Here is a 23,269-nt window from a genome sequence, read left to right as displayed (position 1 = left end):
CTCCTAGGGGCAGCAGCTGAGGTTCTGGAGGGATATCTCAGCTCCGCGAGGGGCAGTTCTCCTGAGAAGCGTGGGGTCTAAACCCCTACCTGGGCTCCCCGGGCTAGAGCACCAGAGCTGAGGAGAGGCACCCAGAGTCCTGGCCGTTGTGGCTCAGTGATTAGAGCTTCAGCCCTCGCACCAAGGGGTCGTAGTTTTGAATCCCGGTCACGGGCACGTACCTGGGTTTCAGGGTTGATCCCCGGCCCCAATTGGGGCACATGCAGGAAGCAACCAATCGATGTGTCTCTCTCACATAGATGTTTCTCTCCCTCATCCTCCCTTCCTCCTTTCCACTCTCTCTAAAAATAAATGGGAACAATATCCTCGGGTGAGGATTAACCAAAAAACAGGTTGCCCAGCACCAGTCACAGGCAGCACCTAACATTAACCTGCACCAGTGTTCCTCTCAAGAGGTCCCGAACCAACACACCTAGGGGCCACCTTCAGAAAACAACAGAGAAGGTTCCAATAAGCTTCACAAGCAATATATCCAAAGAGAGATCTCTTTAGGCACCAAACCCTACTGAGGCAAATTCAACTTTGTGTGGTCACCTGCACAGCAGCTCTCATGCCATGGTTGGGATTGAGCCTCAGAGTCAGCCAGCCTGAGGGTCAATCCCATGCAAGAACAGGCCAAGAGCAATCAAGACTCAATTACAACAGGAGGGCCCATGTAACCTACACAAGGGACATTCCCTGAGCACCCTGTTCAGGTGATCAAGAAGACTGCAACACCAGAGCCCAAAGGACATCCCACGAAGACTAGGAGTCAAAGCAGATCTATCTAACATAGAAGCAAATAAATAGGCAGCCAAAATGGGGAGACAAATAAAGCATGCCCCACATGAAAGGAGAAACCTCCAGAAAACGAGCTAAATGAATTGGAGGCAAGCAATTTATCAAATATAAAGCTCGAAATAATGGTTATAAGGGTGCTCAATAGCATGAAAAAGGACAGAAACCATAAAAAAGAACCAGTCAGAAATGAAGAATCTGTACTAATAAAAGGGTAATATGCTAATTAGACTGAACATCTGCACATCCTTCCAGACAAAGCCACAGTGGTGGGGTCTGAGGCAGAGGTGGTTAGGGCTGATCAAGCCAGCAGGGGAGAGCAGTTAGGGGCAATCAGGCTGGCAGGGGAGGGCAGTTAGGGGGTGATCAGGCCGGCAGGGGAAAGCAGTTGGGGGCGATCAGGCTGGCAGGGAAGGGCAGTTAGGGATGATCAGGCAGGCAGGCGAGTGGTTAAGGGCGATCAGGCAGGCAGGCAGAGGTGGTTAGGGGCGATCAGGCAGGCAAGCAATTAGGGGCTATCAGGCAGGCAGGCAAGCAGTTAGGGGTGATCAGGCAGGCAGGCGAGTGGTTAGGGGGGATGAGGCAGGCATGCATAGTGGTTAGGAGCGATCAGGCAGGAAGGCGAGTGGTTAGGAATGATCAGGCAGGCAGAGTGGTTAGGGGCCATCAGGCAGGCAAGCAGGTGAGTAGTTAGGAGCCAGTGGTCCTGGATTGCAAGAGGGTGCAGGCTGGGCTGAGGGACACCCCCCCCTCCCATGCATGAATTTCGTGCATCAGGCCTCTAGTACAGTATATAAAGTAACACAATGAGAGGAATAAACAGAAGACTGGATGAAGCAGAGGATTGCATCCATGGTTTGGAAGACAAGATAGAAAAAACAACCAGCAGAGCAGCAAAAAGCAAAAAGACTTTTTAAAATGAGAGTTTAAGGGACCTTTAGGACAACATGAAGCACTATAGTGATACCCTAAGGGATCGTTAGGACAACATTTGCACCATAGCGATACCCGAAGGAGAAGGGAGAGAGCAAGGGATCAAGAACCTATTTGAAGAAACAATGAGCAAATACTTCCCTACCTGCTGAAGGAAAAAGACACACAAATCTAGAAAGTTTAGAGAGTCCCAAATAAGAAGGAACCAAAGAGGCCCATATCAAGACACATCATAATTAAAATGGCAAAGATTAAAGACAAAGAGAGAATCTTAAAAGCCACAAGAGAAAGACAGTTATCAGCAAGGGAGTTCCCATACCACTGTCTGCTGATTTCTCAACAGAAACATGTTAGGCCCAAAGGAATTGGCATGAAATATGAAATGTGATGAAAAGCAAGGACCTACATTGAAGACTGCTCTATTCAGGAAGGCTATCATTTATTGATTCTTTCTTTCTTTCTTTCTTTCTTTCTTTCTTTCTTTCTTTCTTTCTTTCTTTCTTTCTTTCTTTTTTAGAGAGTGAGAGGAAGGGAGAGAGAAAGCGCGCGCGTGCGCGAGAGAGAGAGAGAGAGAGAACATCAGGTGAGAGATAAACATGATTGACTGCCTCCTACAGGTCACTGCAGGACCCTTACTGGGGCTTGAGCCACAACCAGGGCATGTGCTCTGACCTGGAATCAAATCAGCAACATCTCAGTGCATGGAAGGACACTCAACCAACTGAGCCACACTGGCCAGGGCAAGGCTATCATTTAAAATCAAATGAGAAATAAAGATCTTCCCAGACCACAAAAAACTAAATGAGTTTGTTATCACCAAACCAGGGTAACAATAAGTGTTAAAGGGTCTACTTTAAGAATAAGAAACAGGAGGAAGAAGAGGAGGAGGAGGAGCAGGAGGAGGAGGAGAAAAACAGGAACATAGTTAAAGAATAAAATGGCAATAAGGATTTATCTATCAACTAGAGGCCCGGTGCATGAAATTCGTGCATGGTGGGGGGTCCCTCAGGCCAGCCTGCACCCTCTCCAATCTGGGACCCCTCGAGGGATGTCCGACTGCCCGTTTAGGCCCAATCCTGGGTGGGATCGGGCCTAAATGGGCAGTCGGACATCCCTCTCACAATCCAGGACTGCTGGCTCCCAACTGCTCGCCTGCCTGCCTTCCTGATTGCCCCTAACCACTACTGCCTGCCAGCCTGATCACCCCCTAACCACTCCACTGCCAGCCTGATTGATGCCTAACTGTTCCCCTGCCAGCGTGTTTGCCCCTAACTGCCCTCCCCTTCAGGCCTGGTCACCCCTAACTGCCCTCCCCTGCAGGCCTAGTCCCCCCCAACTGCTCTCCCCTGCAGGCCTGGGTCCCACCCAACTGCCCTTCCCTGCAGTCCCAGTCACCCCCAACTTCCCTCCTCTGCCAGCCTGGTCACCCCTAACTGCCCTTCCCTGTGGGCTTGATTGCCCCCAACTGCCCTCCCTTGCAGGCCTGGTCCCTCCCAACTGTCCTCCCCTGCTGGCCATCTTGTGTGCACTTGGGGGCAGGATCTTTGACCACATGGGGCAGCCATCTTGTGTGTTGGAGTGATGGTCAATCTGCATATTACTCTTTTATTAGATAGGATAGTCACTTTAAATGTAAATGGCTTAAATGCTCCAATCAAAAGACATAAAGGTAGGTCAGTGGTCGGCAAACTCATTAGTCAACAGAGCCAAATATCAACAGTACAACGACTGAAATTTCTTTTGAGAGCCAAATATTTTAAACTTAAACTTCTTCTAATGCCACTTCTTCAAAATAGACTTGCCCAGGCCGTGGTATTTTGTCGAAGAGCCACACTCAAGGGGCCAAAGAGCCGCATGTGGCTCGCAAGCCCCAGTTTGCCAACCACGGAGGTAGGTGAATAGATAAGAAAACCAGACCATTCCCAATATATAAAAAGCCACGACCTAAACGACCAGATGGACGACCCAACAACAGGCTGCATGGGGCGACCAGGCCAGCAGGGGGTTTAGTGAGGGACGACCAAACGACTGAACAGCAGGCTGCGTGGGGCAACCAGGCCTGCAGGGGGCAGTTGGGGGTGACCAGGCTGCCAGGGGGGGCAGTGAGGGGCGACCAGGCCGGCAGGGGGGCATTTGGGGGCAAGCAGGCCTGCAGGGTAGGCAGTGAGGGGCGACCAGGCCCAGATGGGGGGTATTTAGGGGCAACCAGGACAGCAGGGGGTGGCAATAAGGGGTGACCAGGCCGGCAGGGGTCAGTTGGGGGCGACCAGGCTGGCAGGAGGTCAGTTAGGGGCACTCAGGCAGGCAGGCAGGTGAGCAATTAGGAGCCAGCAGTCCCAGATTGTGAGAGGGCTGTCCCGGATTGGAGAGGGTGCAGGCTGGGCTGAGGGGACCGTGCTCCCCCACCCCACCCCTATTTACGGATTTCATGCACCAGGCCTCTAATAAATAAATAAATAAATAAAATTTATTTTATTTATACACACACACACACACACACACACTGTTTACAAGAAACCCACCTCAGAACAAAGGATACACACAGACTAAATGTATAGGGATAGAAAAAGGTATTTCATACAAAAAATGGAAAGGGGAATAAATTGGTGGCAATACTTACATCTGGCAAAATAGATGTTAAAACAAAGGCTATAGTAAGAGACAAAGAAGGACATTACATAATGATAAAGGGAGCTATCCAACAGGAGGATATACACCCTGTAAACATTTATGTAACAAACAGGAATATCTAAATATTCAAACAAAATCTTGATGGAATTAAAGAGAGATTGACAGTAATACAGTCACAGCAAAGGATTTTAACACCCCAATTAATATCAATGGATAGATCTTCCAGACAGAAAATCAACCAGTAAATGGCAGCCTTATATGACACACTTAGAACAGATGGACTTAATTGATATCATCAGAGCATTTCAACCCAAAAGCAGCAGAATTTACCTTCTTTTTAAGTGAATATGGGATATTTTCTAGGAGAAAATACATCTCAATATATTTAAGAAGATTGAAATCATAACAAGCATCTTCTCTGGCCATAATGTTATGAAACTAGGACCAAATCACAAGAAATAAACTGAAAAACACACAAAGACATGGAGGTTAAATAGTGTGTCACTAAGCAATGAATGGGTTAACAATGACAGAAGAAATGAAAACATACCTTGAAACAAATGAAAATGAGACCACAACAACCCAAAATGATTGGGACACAGAAAAGCAATTCTGAGAAGGACATTTATAGCATTACAGGCTTACCTCAAACAAGAAAAATCGCAAATAGACAATCAAACTTTACACTTAAAGGTACTGGGAAAAGAATGACAAGTCCAAAGTGCATAAAAGGAAGGAAATAATAAAGCTCAGAGCAGAAACAAACAAAATAGAATATAAAATAACAATACAAAAAGATAAATGAAACCAAGAGCTGGTTCTTTGAAAAGAAAATTGACAAACCTTTAACCAGACTCATCAAGACAAAAAGAGAGGACCCAAATAATAAACTCAGAAATGAAAGAGGAGAAGTAACAACTGACATCAGAAAAATACAAAGGATTGTTAGAAAATATTACAAACAGCTATATGCCAACAAATTGGACAACCTGGACGAAATGGATAAATTGCTAGAAACATATAATTTTCCAAAACTGAATCAGGAAGAATCACAGATTCTGAATATACAAATTACAACTGGTGAAATTGAAGCAGTAATAAAATTAAAAAAACTCCCAACAATTAATAGTCTTAGACCAGATGGCTTAACATGTGAATTTTACCAAACATTCAAGGAAGAACTAACACCGATCTTTCTCAGACTATTCCAATTTTATAAGGCCAGCATTATCCTAATTCTAAAATCAGATGAAGACACTACGAAGAAAGAAAAACATAGATGCTAAAATCCTCAACCAAATTTTAGCAAATTGGACCTAACAATACATTAAAAAGATCATACACCATGTTCAAGTGGGATTTATACTGGGGATGCAAAGTTGTTATAATATTCGCAAATCAATACACAAGTGTACACCATATAAGCAAAATGAAGGATAAAAACTGTGTGATTATAACAATAGATGCACAAAAAGCATTTGGTAAAATACAGCAGCCACTTATGATAAAAATTCTCAGCAAAATGGGAGGAGGGAACTTATCTCAACCTAATAAAGGCTGTACATGACAAACTTACAGCCAACATCATACTCAATGGATACAAACTACAAACATTTCCCTTAAGATCAGGAACAAAACATGGGATGTCTGCTTTTACCACTCTTCTTCTACACTGTAGGCCCAGAGCACAAAATCTGTGCACAGGTACGGTCCCTAGGCCTGGCCTGCGATCAGAGCCATCTTCCCCAGCTTCCAGCAGCCGCCCCCGCCCCCTGCTGCCACCCATCCTTGGTTCCCCATTCGCCATCTTGCACCCGAGGTGGCCTGGCCCAGGATATACTTCGAGCCCGTGTAGGAGGCTGTGCTCCCCCCAGTGGAGACCTGTTCGCGGGAGGTGCTTTTGTGTGGAATTTCAGGGAAGGGATGGGTTGTGGGCCCAATGCCCGAGAGAGTTCCAGGGGGCCAGTGGCACTATCAGGGTCATTCTGGTCATGCCTGAATGTTCACGTGTTCATTTGCTGGAGGATTCTAATTGCAGGGTCCTGGTGCATGACAACCCATCCCACAAAAAGGTTCCATTAGATTTCAGGTCGCATCACTACTGAGGAGGGTAAGATCAGGTGCTTTAAGCAGAGAACATGGGATTCTGAACAGGGTTAGAATTCAGCAGCATCAGGAGACAGGTTTCTCAACAACCCACCTAACCAATGCTTGGTACCTCGCCGATGGCTTCTCCCTCCTCCTCAGGGAGCAGGTGGGGAGAAGTGAGGAGCAACTGTCCGCAGCTGTGGGCAGGCCTGTGTATCGGCTGTGGGAAAGAATGCCAGCCGGCCGGGGGGAGAGACCGAGAGGTTGGCCATTCCTACCCGCTCGCTGGGCCCATCCCCCACTGCCACCCACCCCCGGTTCCTCATTCACCATCAGGCGATCGGAGCCTGCCGATTGGAGCCTTCTGGCTGGGGAAAGGGACCAAGAGATTGGCTGGGAGCAGCTTCTGCATTGAGCATCTGCCCCCTGGTGGTCACTGTGCGTCATAGCAACTGGTCATTCCACCGTTCAGTCGATTTGACTATTACCCTTTTATTATATAGGATTATTATATAGGACTAGAGGCCCGGCACATGAAATTTGTGCACGGGTAGGGTCCTTAGGCCTGGCCTTCAATCAAGGCCAATCTTCCCGGGCTGCCAGCAGCTGGCCCTGCCCCCGCCGCTGCCAATTGCCCTCTGTGTGTGGGGTGACCTGCGGGGTGATTGGGGCCCCAGCGCTGCCTGCATCTGCTGCCGCCCACCCCTGATTCCCAGTTCCTCATTGGGCAATTGGAGCCTGCCGGCCAGGGGGAGGGACCAAGAGGTTGGCCAGCAGGGCCTGATTGGGTGATCCAGGCCTGCGGGCTGGGGGCAGCTCTTGCATTGAGCATCTTCCCCCTAGTGGTCAGTGCACGTCATAGCCGACCAGTCGTTCCGCCATCCGGTTGATTTGCATGTTACGCTTTTATATATATATAGAATAGAGGCCCGGTGCACAAAATTCATGTATGGGGGCATGTGTTCCTCAGCTCAGCCTGCACCCTCTCCAATCTGGGACCCCTCGACGGATGTCTGACTGCCCGTTTCGGCCCGATCCTGGTGGGCTCAGGCCTAAATGGGCAGTCGGACATTCCTCTCACAATCCAGGGCTACTGGCTCCCAACCTCTCGCCTGCCTGATTGCCCCTAACTGCTTCTGCCTGCCAGCCAGATCACCCCCTAACCACTCCCCTGCCAGCCTGATCAACGACTAACTGCTCCCCTGCCAGCCCGATTGCTCCCAACTGCCCTCCCCTACAGTCCTGGTTGCCCCCAACTGCTCTCCCCTGCTGGCGGGGTCACCCCTAACTGCCCTCCCTTACCAGCCTGGTCGCCCCTAACTGTCCTCTCCTGCAGGCCTGGTCACCCCCAACTTCCCTCCCCTGCTGGCCTGGTCACCCCTAACTGCGCTCCCCTGCCGACCTGGTTGTCCCCAACTGCCCTGCCCAGCAGGCCTGATTGCTCCCAGCTACCCTCCCTTGCAGGCCTGGTTCCTTCCAACTGCCCTCCTCTGCTGGCCTGATTACCCACAACTGCCCTCCCCTGCCAGCCATCTTGTGGCGGCCATCTTTGACCATATGGGGGCGGCCATCTTGTGTGTTGGAGTGATGGTCAATTTGCATATTACCTCTTTATTATATAGGACTAGAGGCCCAGTGCACGAAATTTGTGCACAGGGGGGGTGTGTCCCTCAGCCCAGCCTGCACCCTCTCCAATCTGGGACCCCTCGAGGGTTGTCCGACTGCCCGTTTAGGCCCAATCCTACCTAAACGGTCAGTCAGACATCGCTTCCACAATCCAGGACTCCTGGCTCCCAACTGCTTGCCTGCCTGCCTTCCTGATTGCTCCTAACCACTACTGCCTGCCAGCTTGATCACCCCCTAACCACTCTCCTGCCAGCCTGATTGATGAGCCTGTGGTGGTTTGCAGGCCTAACTGCTCCCCTGCCAGCCTGATTGCCCCTAAGTGCCCTCCCCTGCAGGCCTGGTCACCCATAACTGCCCTCTCTTGCAGGCGTGGTCACCCCAACTGCCCTCCCCTGCAGGCCTGGTTCCCACCCCCCAACTGCCCTCCCCTGCAGGCTTGATTGCCCCCAACTGCCCTCCCTTGCAGGCCTGGCCCCTCCCAACTGCCCTCCTCTGCTGGCCTGATCGCCCACAAGTGCCCTCCCTTGCAGGCCTGGTCCATCCCAACTGCCCTCTCCTGCTGGCCATCTTGTGGTGGCCATCTTGTGTCCACATGGGGGCAGGATCTTTGAACACAGAGGGGCAGCCATCTTGTGTGTTGGAGTGATGGTCAATTTGCATATTACTCTTTTTAAAAATATATATTGATTTTTTACAGAGAGGAAGGGAGAGGGATAGAGAGTTGGAAACATCGATGAGATAGAAACATCGATCAGCTGCCTCCTGCACACCCCCCACTGGGGATGTGCCCGCAACCAAGGTACATGCCTTTGACCGGAATCGAACCTGGGACCTTTCAGTCCGCAGGCTGATGCTCTATCCACTGAGCCAAACTGGTTTCGGCTGCATATTACTCTTATTAGATAGGATAGAGGCCTGGTGCACAGGTGGAGGCCGGCTGGTTTGCCCTGAAGGGTGTCCTGGATCAGGGTGGGGTTCCCTTGGGGCATGGGGTGGCCTGGGTGAGGGGCCTGTGGTGGTTTGTAGGCCGGCAACACCCCCCAGCAACCCAAGCGGAGGCCCTGGGATCTGAGATTTATTTATCTTCTATAATTGAAACTTTGTAGCCTTGAGGGGAGCCAAGCCTCCTGCTTTCTCCATGGCCACAGCCATTTTTGTTGGGATTTATTTATCTTCTATAATTGAAACTTTGTAGCCTTAAGCGGAGGCCAAGGCAGGCCAGGGCTGCGGAAGCTTGGCTTCCTCCATCGCAATTCAAGCCTCCTGCTCTCTCCAGCTCCGTGGCTGCCACCATTTTTGTTGGGATTTATTTATCTTCTATAATTGAAACTTTGTAGCCTTGAGTGGAGGCCTGGGCCTGGCCAGGGTGTGCGGAAAGCTTGGCTTCCTCCATTGCCAGGGAAACCCAAGCCTCCTGCTCGCTCCGTGGCCACAGCCATCTTGGTTGGGTTAATTTGCATACTCGCTCCTGATTGGCTGGTGGGCATGGCTTGTGGGTGTAGCAGAGTGATGGTTAACTTGCATATTACTCTTTTATTAGATAGGATAGGATAGTACTGGAAGTCCTACCTACAGCAATCAGACAAGAAGAACAAATAAAAGGCATCCAAATTGGAGAGGAAGAAGTAAAATTTATTATTTGCGGATGATGTGATATTGTATATAGAAAACTCTAAAGATTTCACCAAAACACTACTAGAAATGATAAATGAATTCAATAAAGTAAAAGCATACAAAATAAATATCCAGAAATCAGTTGCATTTTATAGGCCAATAATGAACTACCAGAAAAGGAAACTAAGAATATAATCCCATTCATAATGGCTTCAAAATGAATAAAATAACTAGAAATAAGTACCTGTATTCAGAAAATTATAAGACACTGAAGAAAGAAATTGAAGAAGATACACATAAGTGGAAGCGTATACCATGTTCATGGATAGGAAGAATTAACATCAATAAAATGCCCATATTACCCAAAGCAATCTATAGATTCAGTGCAATCCCTATTAAGATACCAATGGTATATTTCACAGAACTAGAACAAATATTCCAAAAATGTATACGGAACCACAAAAGACCCCAAAGAGCAACAGTAAGCTTGAGAGAGAGATTAAAAAGAAAGTTGAAGGAATCACACTACATGATATCAAGCTACACTACAAGGCCATAGTAATCAAAACAACATGGTACTGGCATAAAAGCAAACGTAGATCAATAGAACAGAATAGAGAGCCCAGAAATAAATCCATGCCTTTATAGTCATTTAGTATTTTACAAAGGAGGCAAGAACATACAATGGGGTAAAGAAAGTCTATTCAATAAATGGTGTTGGTAATATTGGACAGATTCATGCAAAAAAATAAAATGAAATAAAACTAGCCCACCTTCTTATATCATACACAAGAATAAACTCAAAATGGGTTAAAGACTTAAATGTTAGACTTGAAACCATAAAAATTCTAGAAAAAAACATAGGCAGTAAAAGCTCGAACATTTCTCATAGCAATATTTTTTCTGCTATATCTTTTCAGGCAAGGGAAACAAAAGAAAATATAAATAAATGCAACTATATCAAACTAAAATGTTTTTGCACAGCAAAGGAAACTATCAACAAAATGAAAAGAGAACCCACTGAATGGGAGAACATATTCACTGATATATCTGTTAAGGGGTTAATAACCAAAATTTATAAAGAACTTCTAACTCTCAATACCAAAAAAACCTCAAACAACCCAATTAAAAAATGGGCAAAGGACCTGAATAGATATTTCTCCAAAGAGGACATAGAGATGGCCAATAGATGTATGAGAAGATGCTCAATGTCACTAATCAGAGAAATGCAAATTAAAACCACAAAGAGATATCACCTCACACCTGTCAGAATGACTATCATCAATAAATCAAGCAATGGTGAGGATGTGGAGAAAAGGCAACCCTTGTGTACTGTTGGTGGGAATGTAGATTGGTGCAGCCACAGAGGATAGCAGTGTGGAGTTACCTCAAAAAAGAAAAAATGTAATTATTACCCAACGATCCCGCTTCTGTGAATATTTCCAAAGAAAATTGAAACACTAATTCAAAAGAATATATGCACACGTACGTTCATTGCAGCATCATTTACAATAGTCCAGATTTGGAAATAGCTAAGTGTTCATCAGTACATGAGTGGATAATAGAGACAGACTCATAGAGAGAGAGCTGGCTGACAGATGTCAAGGGAGGGGATTTGGGGGGTGGAGGGACTATGCAAAAAAGAAAAAAAGAGAACTCCTGGACACAGACATCAGTGTGGTTGATTGCCTATGGAGGGGGTACGGTGGGAGGTGGAGTAGGATATAGGGAAGGATAAATGGTGATGGAAGGAGACTTGATTTGGGATGATAAGCACACAATACAGTATACAGATGATGTTTGTAGAATTGGTCACCTGAAACCTGTATAATTTTGTTAACCAGTGTCAACATCAATAAATTTAATTTTAAAAAGTGTTTTTAAAACATGTTTTCATTGATTATTTAGAGAGAGAAGAAAGGAGAGAGAGAAACCTCAATGAGAGAAACGTCGATTGGCCATCTCCTGCATGCTCCCTACTGGGGATTGAGCCTGCATCCTGGGCATGTGCCTTGACCAGGAATCAAACTGGGGGCCTTTTGGTTCATGGGTCAACACTCAACCACTGAACTGCATAGGCCAGGCTTAAAAAGTTGTTTTTTTTTAAAGATTATTAATAAAATATCCTGCATTTGGGGCACTACAGTCATCAAAATATTGTGTGTATTTTACACTTACCATACCTTTCAATTCAGACTAACCACACATGGCTGCTGCTAACCGCATTGGATAGTGTAATCCAAGAATCTTTTTTTTTTTTTTTAATTCCTTACTGGAGATACTTTTTCCATTGATTTTTAGAGAGAGTAGAAAGGAGGGAGGGAGGAAGAGCAAGAAAGAGATTGGCTGTCTCCCACGTGTGCCCTGACTGGGGCCAGGGATCAAACATCCACCCAGGTACATCCCCTTGACCAGGAATTGAACCCACGAACCTTGGGTGCAAGGCCGACGCTCTAAGCCCTGAGCAACAGTGACCCGGCCAATCCAAGAATCTTTTAAGTGGGAAAATGTTTGGTTCAGATTTGCATTATAATAATAATGAGGTGGGACCAGACAGAAAATAGGGACATTCATATAAAATATGATGAGGGCTTAGAATTATGGGGATGAGTAAGGAGAGCACAGAATCAAGAGATAATTCTTAGTAATTATGTGTAGGAGCCTAAATTTTGTTTCAATAGACTTTATAGCAAGTAATTTGACTATTTGCCTGGATGTTTCATAAGTCCTTTAAGTTCATCCTAGCCAATACATCTAGTATTTTCCCTGCTAACCTATTTCTTCATCAGTGGTCACCATCCCATTCCTTCTAATGCCACACATTCAATTAATCACCATGTACTGTGGACTCCACCTTCAAAATATCTCTTAACTCTCCTTATCTCTCCCTCAGCTGTTAACACCTACTAGAATAGGTTCCTCTGCCAAAAACTTCATAGTCTTCTGTACAGTTCATTTGTCTCACTCATCACAGTTAAAATTATGTGTCCAGTTTCTTATCATCTCTAGATTACAAGGCTCACGAGGACAGGAATTCTCTGTCTTGTTTATATGAATGCTCAGCAGCCTCTAGCTTAAGATCTGGTTGTTCTTGACTACTTTGTGGAGAATTTAAGTTTCCTTTCAAATTACCTATAGTGTACACAGCATGGTGAAGTGCAAAGACATGGGTTTGGAGTCAACCTGAGCTTGAATTTCATCTGTTACTTACTAGTTTTGTGACCCTGGCTTCAGTTTCCTTATCCATAAAACGGGAATAATGATAGTACTGCTGTTCTCTATGTTGTGGAAATTGATTAAGTGAAATAATACAGATAAAATTCAACATGATGTTAGACAGTAAGTACTCAAGAATAATTTGTTATCAATAAGATCAGTTATTTGTAAGCTTTTGTTTGCTCACTATAACAGTGATTTTTATCAAGCTACTACAGTAATGAGTCTGTTGATACTTGCATATGAGTAATTATAATATATTGAAATTTAGTGAGGCTTATTATAGCAAATTTCAAACTACTATAAATACTTGTGATTTATAAAGTATTTCACTCTAATAATTGATAAAACATTCATAATAATAGCTAATATGCCATTAACCAGGAGAAATAAAGAAGAACCAGTGAAGTAAGAAGTCCTATGATGATATATACACGTATAATAGGGGCTCAATAATTATTGAAGATTATGAGAAACTGAAATTTTTATTTTTCAACTATATCATATTGGCCCATTTTTAGCCCAACAACAAAAATTGCTCAAAATATGTTTTAAATTTCTGGCTTGCTAACCAGTAGCACAGCACAGTGCATATAAGAAATTAACAGTCATTTGTTGAGTTACTCTTAATACACAAAGCACTCTAATAGGTGTACTCCAAGAGATAAAGAAAGAAGAAAGCATGATTTCTGTTCTCCAGCAACTTATAACCTGTTGTAGGAGAGCTGTCCGAATCAAGTGAAACAATTGGTGAATTAGACAAGCTAATATTTACTAGTAATTAACTGCTAAAACCAATTCTGCCTTGAGATTATATGTTAGACATATGATCAGCTTTCTTGAAATTTAGCTTTGATAAGACCACACTGCAGTTGGAGGACCTAATATTATATTTTTTGATGGTTCATCTTTTCATAGAAAATTGAATTCATTATACAGAGTATGATACTAAGCTGCCTTGTCACAATGTTGAAAACTAAGTTTTGTTGGTTTGCTCCCTTTCGTAGCAAAATTGTGATGGGACGGGCATGATGTACTTCATAGGATGTGGTTATAATGCTTTTCCTGTTGGATCTGAGTATGCTGACTTCCCAAACATGGATGACAAACAGAAAGACAGAGAAATAAGAAAATTCAGATACATTGTCCATGCGGAACAGAATGCCTTGACCTTTAGGTATGAAATTCCTTTGCATTTATTTTCATTAAAATGTAGCAAGGGTTAGTTGAAATTGAACCCACAACCTTTTGGTGTATGGGACAATGCTCCAACCGGCTGAGCCACCCGGCCAGGGCTGAATTTAGTTTACTTTTAGCTGCAATTTATTTCCTTTTTTAAATTTTTATTATTCCAAGAAATACTCTTTAGAAGTATAACTTTGGTTATACTTGGTCTTTGCTGCCTGCCCTGAGGCCATCATCAGAGATACTGTGGGCCTTCAGATTTATTGAGCAATCTTTTTTTCCTCCTTATTCCTTTGCTCTCTAATATAAAATGGCATGGAGTGTATCCTTAGGGTCTTGTATATTTCTAGAATGTAAGCTGTCCTTTGTTTTTAAAATCTAAAGCACATATTTTGTTTTTATGAATATATAGATTTTATTATGAACTAAATTCCTTTAACATAGTTTTTGTTATAACTGGCATTACCTCCTCCTCTGATGTTAATTTAGATTATTTCCACAAACATTTCTCAGCATTAACCATGAAGGGGGTGATCTTAGGATATTTGAAACTGAATAAAATATTGCTCCTATCCTTTTTTTTTTTAATTTTTCAAACATTTTATTTTTTTAAATTTCTTTATTGAGTAAGGTATTACATATGTATCCTTATTCCCTCATTACCCCCCCACCCCCCACTCATGCCCCCATCCCCCTGTTGTATGTGTCCATTGATTAGGCTTATATGCATGCATATAAGTCCTTTGGTTGATCTCTCCCCTTTACCCCCACCTTTCCCTACCTTCCCTGAGGTTTGACGTTCTGATTGATGTTTCTCTGTCTCTGGATCTGTTTTTATCCTTAAGAGCTTATAATACAGTAGGGAATGTGATAGTAGCATTCACCCAACCCAAGTGCTATCGAAATTCAGGGGCTGCTATGGATGGAGGGGGATTAGGAGGGAAAAGCTTTATGGAGAAGCTAGCATTTCAGCTGAGCTTTGAAGGTTTTGGTAGGATTGTGACAACTGGAGGTACTTACAGGGAAGTCATTCTTGCTTCGGGCATAGCAGTGGTCTAGAAGTAGGAAAAAAGCTTATGTGTAGGAACATGCAGCTCCAGTTAGGCTGGACCATGGAGCCCCTGGGACTAGGTTGGGACTATATAGGGAAGACTGTGAGGTTAGACTTCATTTGGGAACATGGTATGGCACTGAGAGAGTCACAGTGCTGATTGCTTACATTACGGGTTTTTGAATAGGTTAGGTGCATAAAATTGTGTTGGCCTAGTCCAGGTGAACAAATGAGAGTCTGAACTAGAAAGATGGGTAGGGAAGGCTGGTGGTGGTGGAAGACGGCTGACTCTGAGCAGAGTGAACCATGGAACCGGGAAGTACAACCCCTGTAGCCTCAGATGAGAGCATCCCTTAGTCCTAAACTACCCCCATTCAAACAACTCCTCTCTCTTTGCCTTGTGCTCTTCATTACAGATTGTATGGAGATATGGATATGTTAAATCCAAATGTTTCTTAAATAAAAGTATCCTGTGTTAGGAAAGGGGGTAAGGGAACTATAACTCAATCCAGAACTTTAATATTACAATAAAACCTCGATATAACAGACTAATATGGGCAAGGGGGTGTCTGTTAAAGCTGAAAGTCCATTATATAACAAAGTAGGTTTTCTGCATGTGTATGTTTAAAAATTGACAAATTAGTTTACCAATTTTTACTTATGTAGACATGTTTGTATAGTTAAAATTAAGTATGTGGAAAGTTTAATTTCACAGAAAAGTTTTCTATATGTATTACTGTAATTTTAAATTTATACTGAATAGGTCTAGTAAATGCCTGCATTCAGTAGTCACCCAGTGTAAACAAATGCACACAGCTGGGCGTGGCTTAGCACATGTGGAAACATCAGCTAGCACATGTTATTATGCTGCAGAAAGTCACGCCACGCAACAGCGGAACCAATCACCATGCACCATGCGGTGTGATCATGTGCTATTGATTCACCAAATATTGTTTACAAGCAGTGACTCTTGGATTTAAATATGTAAACTATAGTTGTGGATATGTAATATTCATGTTGGTGAAATTACTACAGTGTTTTTTCCAACAGACAGCCTATATGCTAAAATTTGTTAAAAATAACAGTGAGTTAATTATAAGCAAATAACCTGTTAATTATAAGCAAATCTTGGTTAAAAGCATTTTAAAATTAACAGGGATTTAATGGAAATTTTGACCATTACATCCAAAGTCTGTTAAATCGATGTCTGCAAAACCAAGGGATGACAGTAAATTTATTAGTTTAGTAAGCACTTATTAAATATCCATTGGGTACCAGATAAGGGGGTAGGTCATCTGGCTACCATGAGTTAATGTCTAATTCGACATCATAAACTTTTAAGGGGGGTGTTAGTTCTGGCCCCTGATTTTGGCATTATAAAGAAGTACTTACTTAGAGACCATTGTGTTCTCTCTCTCTTTTACTGTTTTCATTTACTTTGTAATATAATACTGAAATCTTGCCAGATTGCTTAGAATAAGTAAATTTTGCTTATAATAATTGTCATGTTCAGGTTATATTTTAACATTTATGAGTTTAGATTTTGAATACTCATTAATTCAGAAAGAATAAGTTTCACTTATTATTGTTTATAATGTTGTAAATCTGCTCTTAAAGCAGACGTTTTAGTTTTTAAAGATTTCTCTGAAATATAATTTACCCTTTCAGAAACTACCCTTTTAATATTATATACACTTTTTGTAGGTGTCAAGAAATAAAACCAGAAGAAAAAAGTATGATTTTTGTGACAAAGTGCCCATGTGATGAGTGTGTACCTTTAATTAAAGGTGCAGGCATAAAACAAATCTATACAGGGGATATAGATGTTGGAAAAAAGAAGGCAGACATCTCTTACATGCGATTTGGAGAACTTGAGGGTGTTAGCAAATTTACAGTAAGTAAGATACACACTTTTTTTTCAAATATGCTTCCTATTAATGTTGTTTGGTACCCTGCCACATATTTTAACCTAGTCATTCCCACCCTTTTAAAGAGTTTCAGCAAACTGTTATCACTGAGTTTATTTTTAGGTACAAGCACTTGCCTAATTACAAATTTTCAGTTTAGGATCTCTGCCTTATGAATTTATAACTCTGCAGAGGGAGCTGTATTGACCTTACAGATCTTGAATTAGCAGACCCTTTGGTGCTTAACAAAAGAAAACCTCTGAACTCCCTCTTCCCTCACCCTTCTTTCTGGCTGGGATGGAGCAGTAAACAAGGTGAAAATAGTTTAAGGTTACAGAAAAGATAGGGAGGAGGATTTAATTATTATATATATCTAATCTAATAATAGACAAATATGCAAATTGACCATACCTCCGACACACCCAGAAGCCATGCCCACGAGCCACGCCCACCATCCAATCAGGGCGAGTATGCAAATTAACCCAAACCAAGATGGCTACAGCCACAGAGAGCAAGGTTCCCTAGGTAACAGAGGAAGCCAAGCTTTCTGCCAGCCGTTGCAGGCCTAATCCTCCACTCAAGCTACAAAGTTTCAATTATAGAAGGTAAACAAATTCAAACAAATGGCGGCAGAATGGAGCTTGAGAGAGCAGGCCAGGGTTGCCGCCGGCAACAGGGGAAGCAAAGCTTTCCACACACCCTGGCCAGGCCCACCCGCTTAAGGCAACAAAGTTTCAATTATAACCCCAACACAAATGGATTCGGGCCTCGGAGGGAGCCCCAGGCTTGGCTCTGCTCCAGGCTACAAAGTTTCAGTTGTAGAAGGAAAATAAATTCCAGATACCAGGGCCTCTGCTTGCATCCCAGGGGGTGTGGCCGGCCTGCAAACCACCACAGGCCCCTCGCTCAGGCCGCCCCACGCCCCAAGGGAACCCCACCCTGATCAGGGACACCCTTCAGGGCAAACCAGCTGGCCCCCACCCCTGTACCAGGCCTCTATCCTATCTAATAAAAAAGTAATATGCAGATTGATCATCACTGCAACACACAATATAGCTGCCCCCATGTGGTCAAAGATCCTGCCCCCATGTGGACACAAGATGGCCACCACAAGATGGCCAGCAGGAGAGGGCAGTTGGGAGGCACCCGGCCTGCAAGGGAGGGCAGTTGAGAGGGATCAGGCCTGCAAGGAAGGGCAGTTGGAGGTGATCAGCCCTGCAGGAGAGGGCAGTTAGGAGTGACCAGGCCAGCAGAGGAGGGAAGTTGGGGGCAAACAGGCTGGCATGGGAGTGATTAGGGGGTGATCAGGCTGGCAGGCAGAAGCGGTTAGGGGCAATCAGGAAGGCAGGCAGGCAAGCAGTTGGGAGCCAGCAGTCCTGGATTATGAGAGGGATGTCCGACTGCCCATTTAGGCCCGATCCTTGGGATCGGGCCTAAACGGGCAGTCGGACATCCTTTGAGGGGTCCGAGATTGGAGAGGGTACAGGCTGGACTGAGAGACAACCCCCCTCTGTGCACGAATTTCATGCACCGGGCCTCTAGTATATATATATATATATATATATATATATATATATATATATATATATATATATTATATAATTATATATATATTTAATTTCTATATATTTATTTATTTATAATAATTAAATCCTCCTCCTATCTTTATATATATACTACTGAGGTAGTTCATGCAAAACTCAGAACTTTAACTGTTTATATTTTTTTGCTATTTAGGTTTTTTAAAATGTTTTCTTTTTAGGAACAATTGCAAATATACACAAAAGTTCAAATACTCTACTTTTTTCCAGAAACATTTGAGAATAAGTTGTTGACATGATACCAGATTACTCTTCAATACTTCATTGTATATTTTCTTAAACAATATATTCTCCTACATAACCATAATCTAACCACAGATCTCAGGGAATTATCATTGACACATTTCTGCCATGTCAGCCAGGGATTTCATCAGCATTCACCAGTTGTTCCAGTAATGTTCTATATAGTAAAAGGGTCCTGTCCATAATCATGTATTGCTTTTTAATGATAATTCTGGAATTTAATGTAACATTTATATACTAGAAGTTCCAGTGGGTACAAAAGACATATAATAGAATTGTTTATACATTTCAACTTTTCATTCCTGTTTTGAGTCCAGGGTCCTGGAATATATACAGGGGAGGGAAAAATTAGGTTTACAGTTGTGAGTACATAAAAACAGTTTATTCTTGTATTATTATTTATTATTGTATTATTTATTATTATTATTTCATATCCTCACTTATGATTTATCTTTTAGGTAATTATGACTGTTAATTTAACTTACTTTGCCCACCCCTGTAAAGCACCTAAAAGATACTTATTAAACTATATATACATTTAGAATTTTTTAAATATAGCAACATACTATCTAATTTCCGTCTGTGTATGAAGTATCATAAATTTTTACTTTTAAAATTTTTATCCTGTATTTTTGTCTTTTATCTCGTTTTATTAAAGTTTATCACTACTTTAAAAAGAAAAGGGGAGGCTCTAAAAGAAGAGAGATTGGAAAGATTCCTCTTCTGTAAAACTAAACAAAAGCTTACATCCAACAAGTCAAGGAGAAATCTCCAGTTCTGTGGTTTTGTTTTCTATCTCTTCATTCCACCTGAGAGTGGGAAGGATTTTTCAAATTCTCTTTAAAAAGATTAAGTAACCTAGCATTTCAGGACTGTGTGTGATGGGTGAAGTGAATTCGGAAATCCCTTGCTTACTGGTGGACTTTAGTAGCTTTTCAGTTGTACAGAGAACGAAGAGGTCAGGAGAATGTAAGACAGGGCAAGGGAAGTGGGAGGGGCCCGGAAAACAAAGTGGGTGAGGGCTCTGGGCACAGATGTGACACAGAAACACCCGCTTGGCCAACACCCGCCCAGGAACTCGGACACGGTACTTCTTCCAGGGAACGTGAGCTCTCCACCCTCTGCTCCTTTCCCTTGTCTGGCCTGGCTTACAATATTCTGTAAATGACTTAAACTGCCTGGTGAGCTAAACACCTAGTTTTATAAATACCAGCAACTGACACGAACTAGTATTTGTTCTAAGTTTGAATTTTAATAAAGATTATACTTTTAGACTGTCAAGAGTAGTATAAGAATATGAGTAAATTTGGTATTTTTAAAAGATTAAAGCATATTGAAATTAACTTTGTGTGAAAAATGTTTGCTTTTCTCTTTGAAGTGTCACCATATACCTTAAGGTCAGTGGTGCTGACCTTATAAAAAAGGACTTATATTATCCCATAACTCATAGATACTGTTGTTAACATGTTGTATTTTCAGTCAGTGAAAATTCTTCAAAAATAATTTTTTTACATGCAATAAACATTAATATTTCAAGAAAAATAATTTTAAATATAATAATATTACCAGAACTGTACTAACATAGTATAATATCACCAAAGTTGTAGGAAATATTAAAAATCTATAAATAACAGGATTACTTCTATTATATTCTAAAATATTTTTTTCTCTGGCTCTGTATTGGTTCATCAGTTTATGTTGTTCATTATAGTCCACAAATGAGCAAGAAAAATAATTTTTAATAATTATGTATTTCAATCTATAGAAATACACCTTATTTAACGATTGTTCTGTTGTTCGACACCTACATTGCTTCTAAATTTTTACAGTTGGAAATAGTCTTTTTATGATTATCCTTAAATGTAAACTCAGGATTACTAATTTTTATTTTGCCCAAATTAATAGATATTAGTGGCTTGACAAGTTTTAAAACATGCCTTTAAAATAAATTTTTATATATAACTTCTCACTCTTTATAAGTTCTCTTTTCCTTGTGCTAACCCTAACCATTCCATTTCTATAGCCAACCAACCAGTTCTTGATGTCCTCCCTTTCCAAGGACTTTTTCCACGTGGTGAAATGTTAATCTTGTGTCTTGTCCCCATGATATTAGCTAGTTTATCTGATGAACCAATTGATGCTATGGGAGAGGCTCCCCGGTACTAAACACTTATTGTGCCTTTCTGGAGATAGTTCCCTGGTGGGGCCTTTTTGGTTAAGTCATTAAGTGATTCTGATGATGGGGATTTCCAGCCCAGGAAATAAGGAAGGGCTGTGCTATAAGATCCTGACTACACTCATTTTTCTTATCTGCTGCTCCAGTCTTCGCTGTAATATCCAAGAATCTTCAGGCTTCCCTATTTCTTTCTGAATAGTTAAAATGGAAAACTAATCAGAGAGGTGATGTAATATGATATAAATAATCTATATATATAAAAGCCTAAGCGACTGTGCAACTGGTAGCTATGACGTACACTGACCACCAGGGGGCAGATGCTCAATGCACAGGCATGGAAACATGGAACAGACTGATGAATTTCAGAGGAAAGGGGGGAGGGAGGAGGGCGGGAAGAGATTAACCAAAGATCTTATGTGCATACTAGAGGCCTCGTGCACGGATTCGTGCACCGGTGGGGTCCCTCGGCCTGGCATGCACCATCTTGCAATCCGGGACCCCTCGGGGGATGTCGGACTGCCAGTTTCAGCCTGATCTCTACAGGCCAGGCCAAGGGACCCCACTGGTGCACCAATCTGTACACCAGGCCTCTAGTATCATATATTATATGATACTAGAGGCCTGGTGCATGAATTCGTGCACAGGTGGGGTCCAGCCAGCTCGCCCTGATGGGGGCCCATTGGGCCAGGCTGGTGGGGGACAGGAGCCGTGGACAGTTGGATGGCCTGCCCCACCCCCGATCGGGGTGTTGGGGGCCAATTAGGGCCCGAATCAGGCTGGTTGGCTGCTGCAGTGCGTAGCCACCGGTTCTGGTCTTTCTGCCGTTTCAGTCGCTGGGCTTTTATATAAATAGATAATTATATCAAAAGGCAAGATAATCTTGGCCACATTTTCATTCTTTAATATCTGGGCCTTCTCTAGCTATTATAAGATCAGAAGGACCTGAAGATAGAGTATGAGGTGGTGGAAATTCTATAGTATTGGCAGACCCAGATTCTAATTCTATTACTGCCTTTAGTTAGTGTGTAACCCTGAGCAAGTCACTACACTTTTCTGGTGTTCCACTTTCTTACCTATAAAATGAAAGTAAAGACTCTTTAAAGTTCATTTCTTCTTTAAGAATATTGATTTTGATCCCAGAAGTCACATCATTCAGGGACTCAGGTCCTTCAGGGTCATTAGGGCTTGGTTGGTTATAGACATGCTAACTCTTTTTTCTTATGTTTGAAATTGTTTTGATATTTGAGAGTAGGGTGCTGAAATACTATTTATTAAATCCTTCTTAAATGTATAAATAAAATGTTTGTGCTCTTTTGCAGTGGCAACTGAATCCAGCAGGAACTATTGTTCTTGAACAAAATGAGCCTGAAAGCAGAGAGAGTAAGTATTTACAAGTCCTTTTTTGAGGTTAACCTTCTTGCTGAGAAGAAATAATATATTGTGAATTTTAATGAAATTGTTGGAAATTACTGTAGTCTTAGACAAAGCATACTCTTTTTCCATTTTGATTTTTGCCACTCAGTTTGCTCACAAGCATTTGTTTACCATATACAGGTGTGATGGAAAGTACTGGCTAGTAATTAGTCCTGCATAATCTGCAGTTTAATATAAATAATCATATACAAATTGATTTCATAAATTAAATTTATGTGAAATAGTAAACAACAGTGTTCTTCCATACCAAACCAAGAGCTTTTTGGATAGTTTGACAGGAAAACTACATATAAGTAATACAGCTGGTTCTAGGGCCAAATTATGAGGATATGTGCATTCTTATTAGAGTAAAGCCACATTTGCTCAGATTTGTCAGAGGCTAGAAATGTTCTGGGTATTTGCATATTCTAATTAACTATCAGTCAGCACAGCTACCATAAATGAATTACTAGTCTTCAAAGCTTTATTATTTGCATACTGACACAGATATTTTGAAAGTAATAGAATCTTTGGGAGATTTGCAATTCCTTAGGCACATTAATTTTGAACATTAGTTGTTGGTGTACAATATTATTTTTAAATACTAGCTATGCTAGCTTTTTGATTGTTTGTATTCTAGGTAAGTGGAAGTTTATAAAGTAAAGTTTTCTTGATAATAACAATGATTTGATTATCCTGAAAAATCAGGAAATATAAATATCTTTATGAAAATAATTTTATGTAAATA

At 42.4% G+C, this 23,269-nt stretch overlaps 1 protein-coding gene across 5 annotated transcripts in view; it reads left to right on the top strand.

Moving 5' to 3' along the window:
- The window catches only part of CDADC1 (cytidine and dCMP deaminase domain containing 1), a 77,833-nt gene that overhangs the window by 34,591 nt on the left and 19,973 nt on the right, over positions 1-23,269 (top strand). For all 5 annotated transcript variants that reach the window (XM_008145599.3, XM_054719799.1, XM_054719801.1 and 2 more), the window contains 3 exons: positions 13,953-14,122; positions 16,886-17,075; positions 22,428-22,488. In XM_008145599.3, the coding sequence (XP_008143821.3) occupies positions 13,953-14,122; positions 16,886-17,075; positions 22,428-22,488 (421 nt within the window). The remainder of the gene's footprint in view (positions 1-13,952; positions 14,123-16,885; positions 17,076-22,427; positions 22,489-23,269) is intronic.

Source organism: Eptesicus fuscus, chromosome 8, assembly GCF_027574615.1.
Source record: "Eptesicus fuscus isolate TK198812 chromosome 8, DD_ASM_mEF_20220401, whole genome shotgun sequence".
In the NCBI taxonomy this organism is placed as follows: Eukaryota; Metazoa; Chordata; class Mammalia; order Chiroptera; family Vespertilionidae; genus Eptesicus; species Eptesicus fuscus.
The sequence above is the reverse complement of the archived record's forward strand: the minus strand, read 5'-3'. Positions and strand labels throughout refer to the sequence as shown.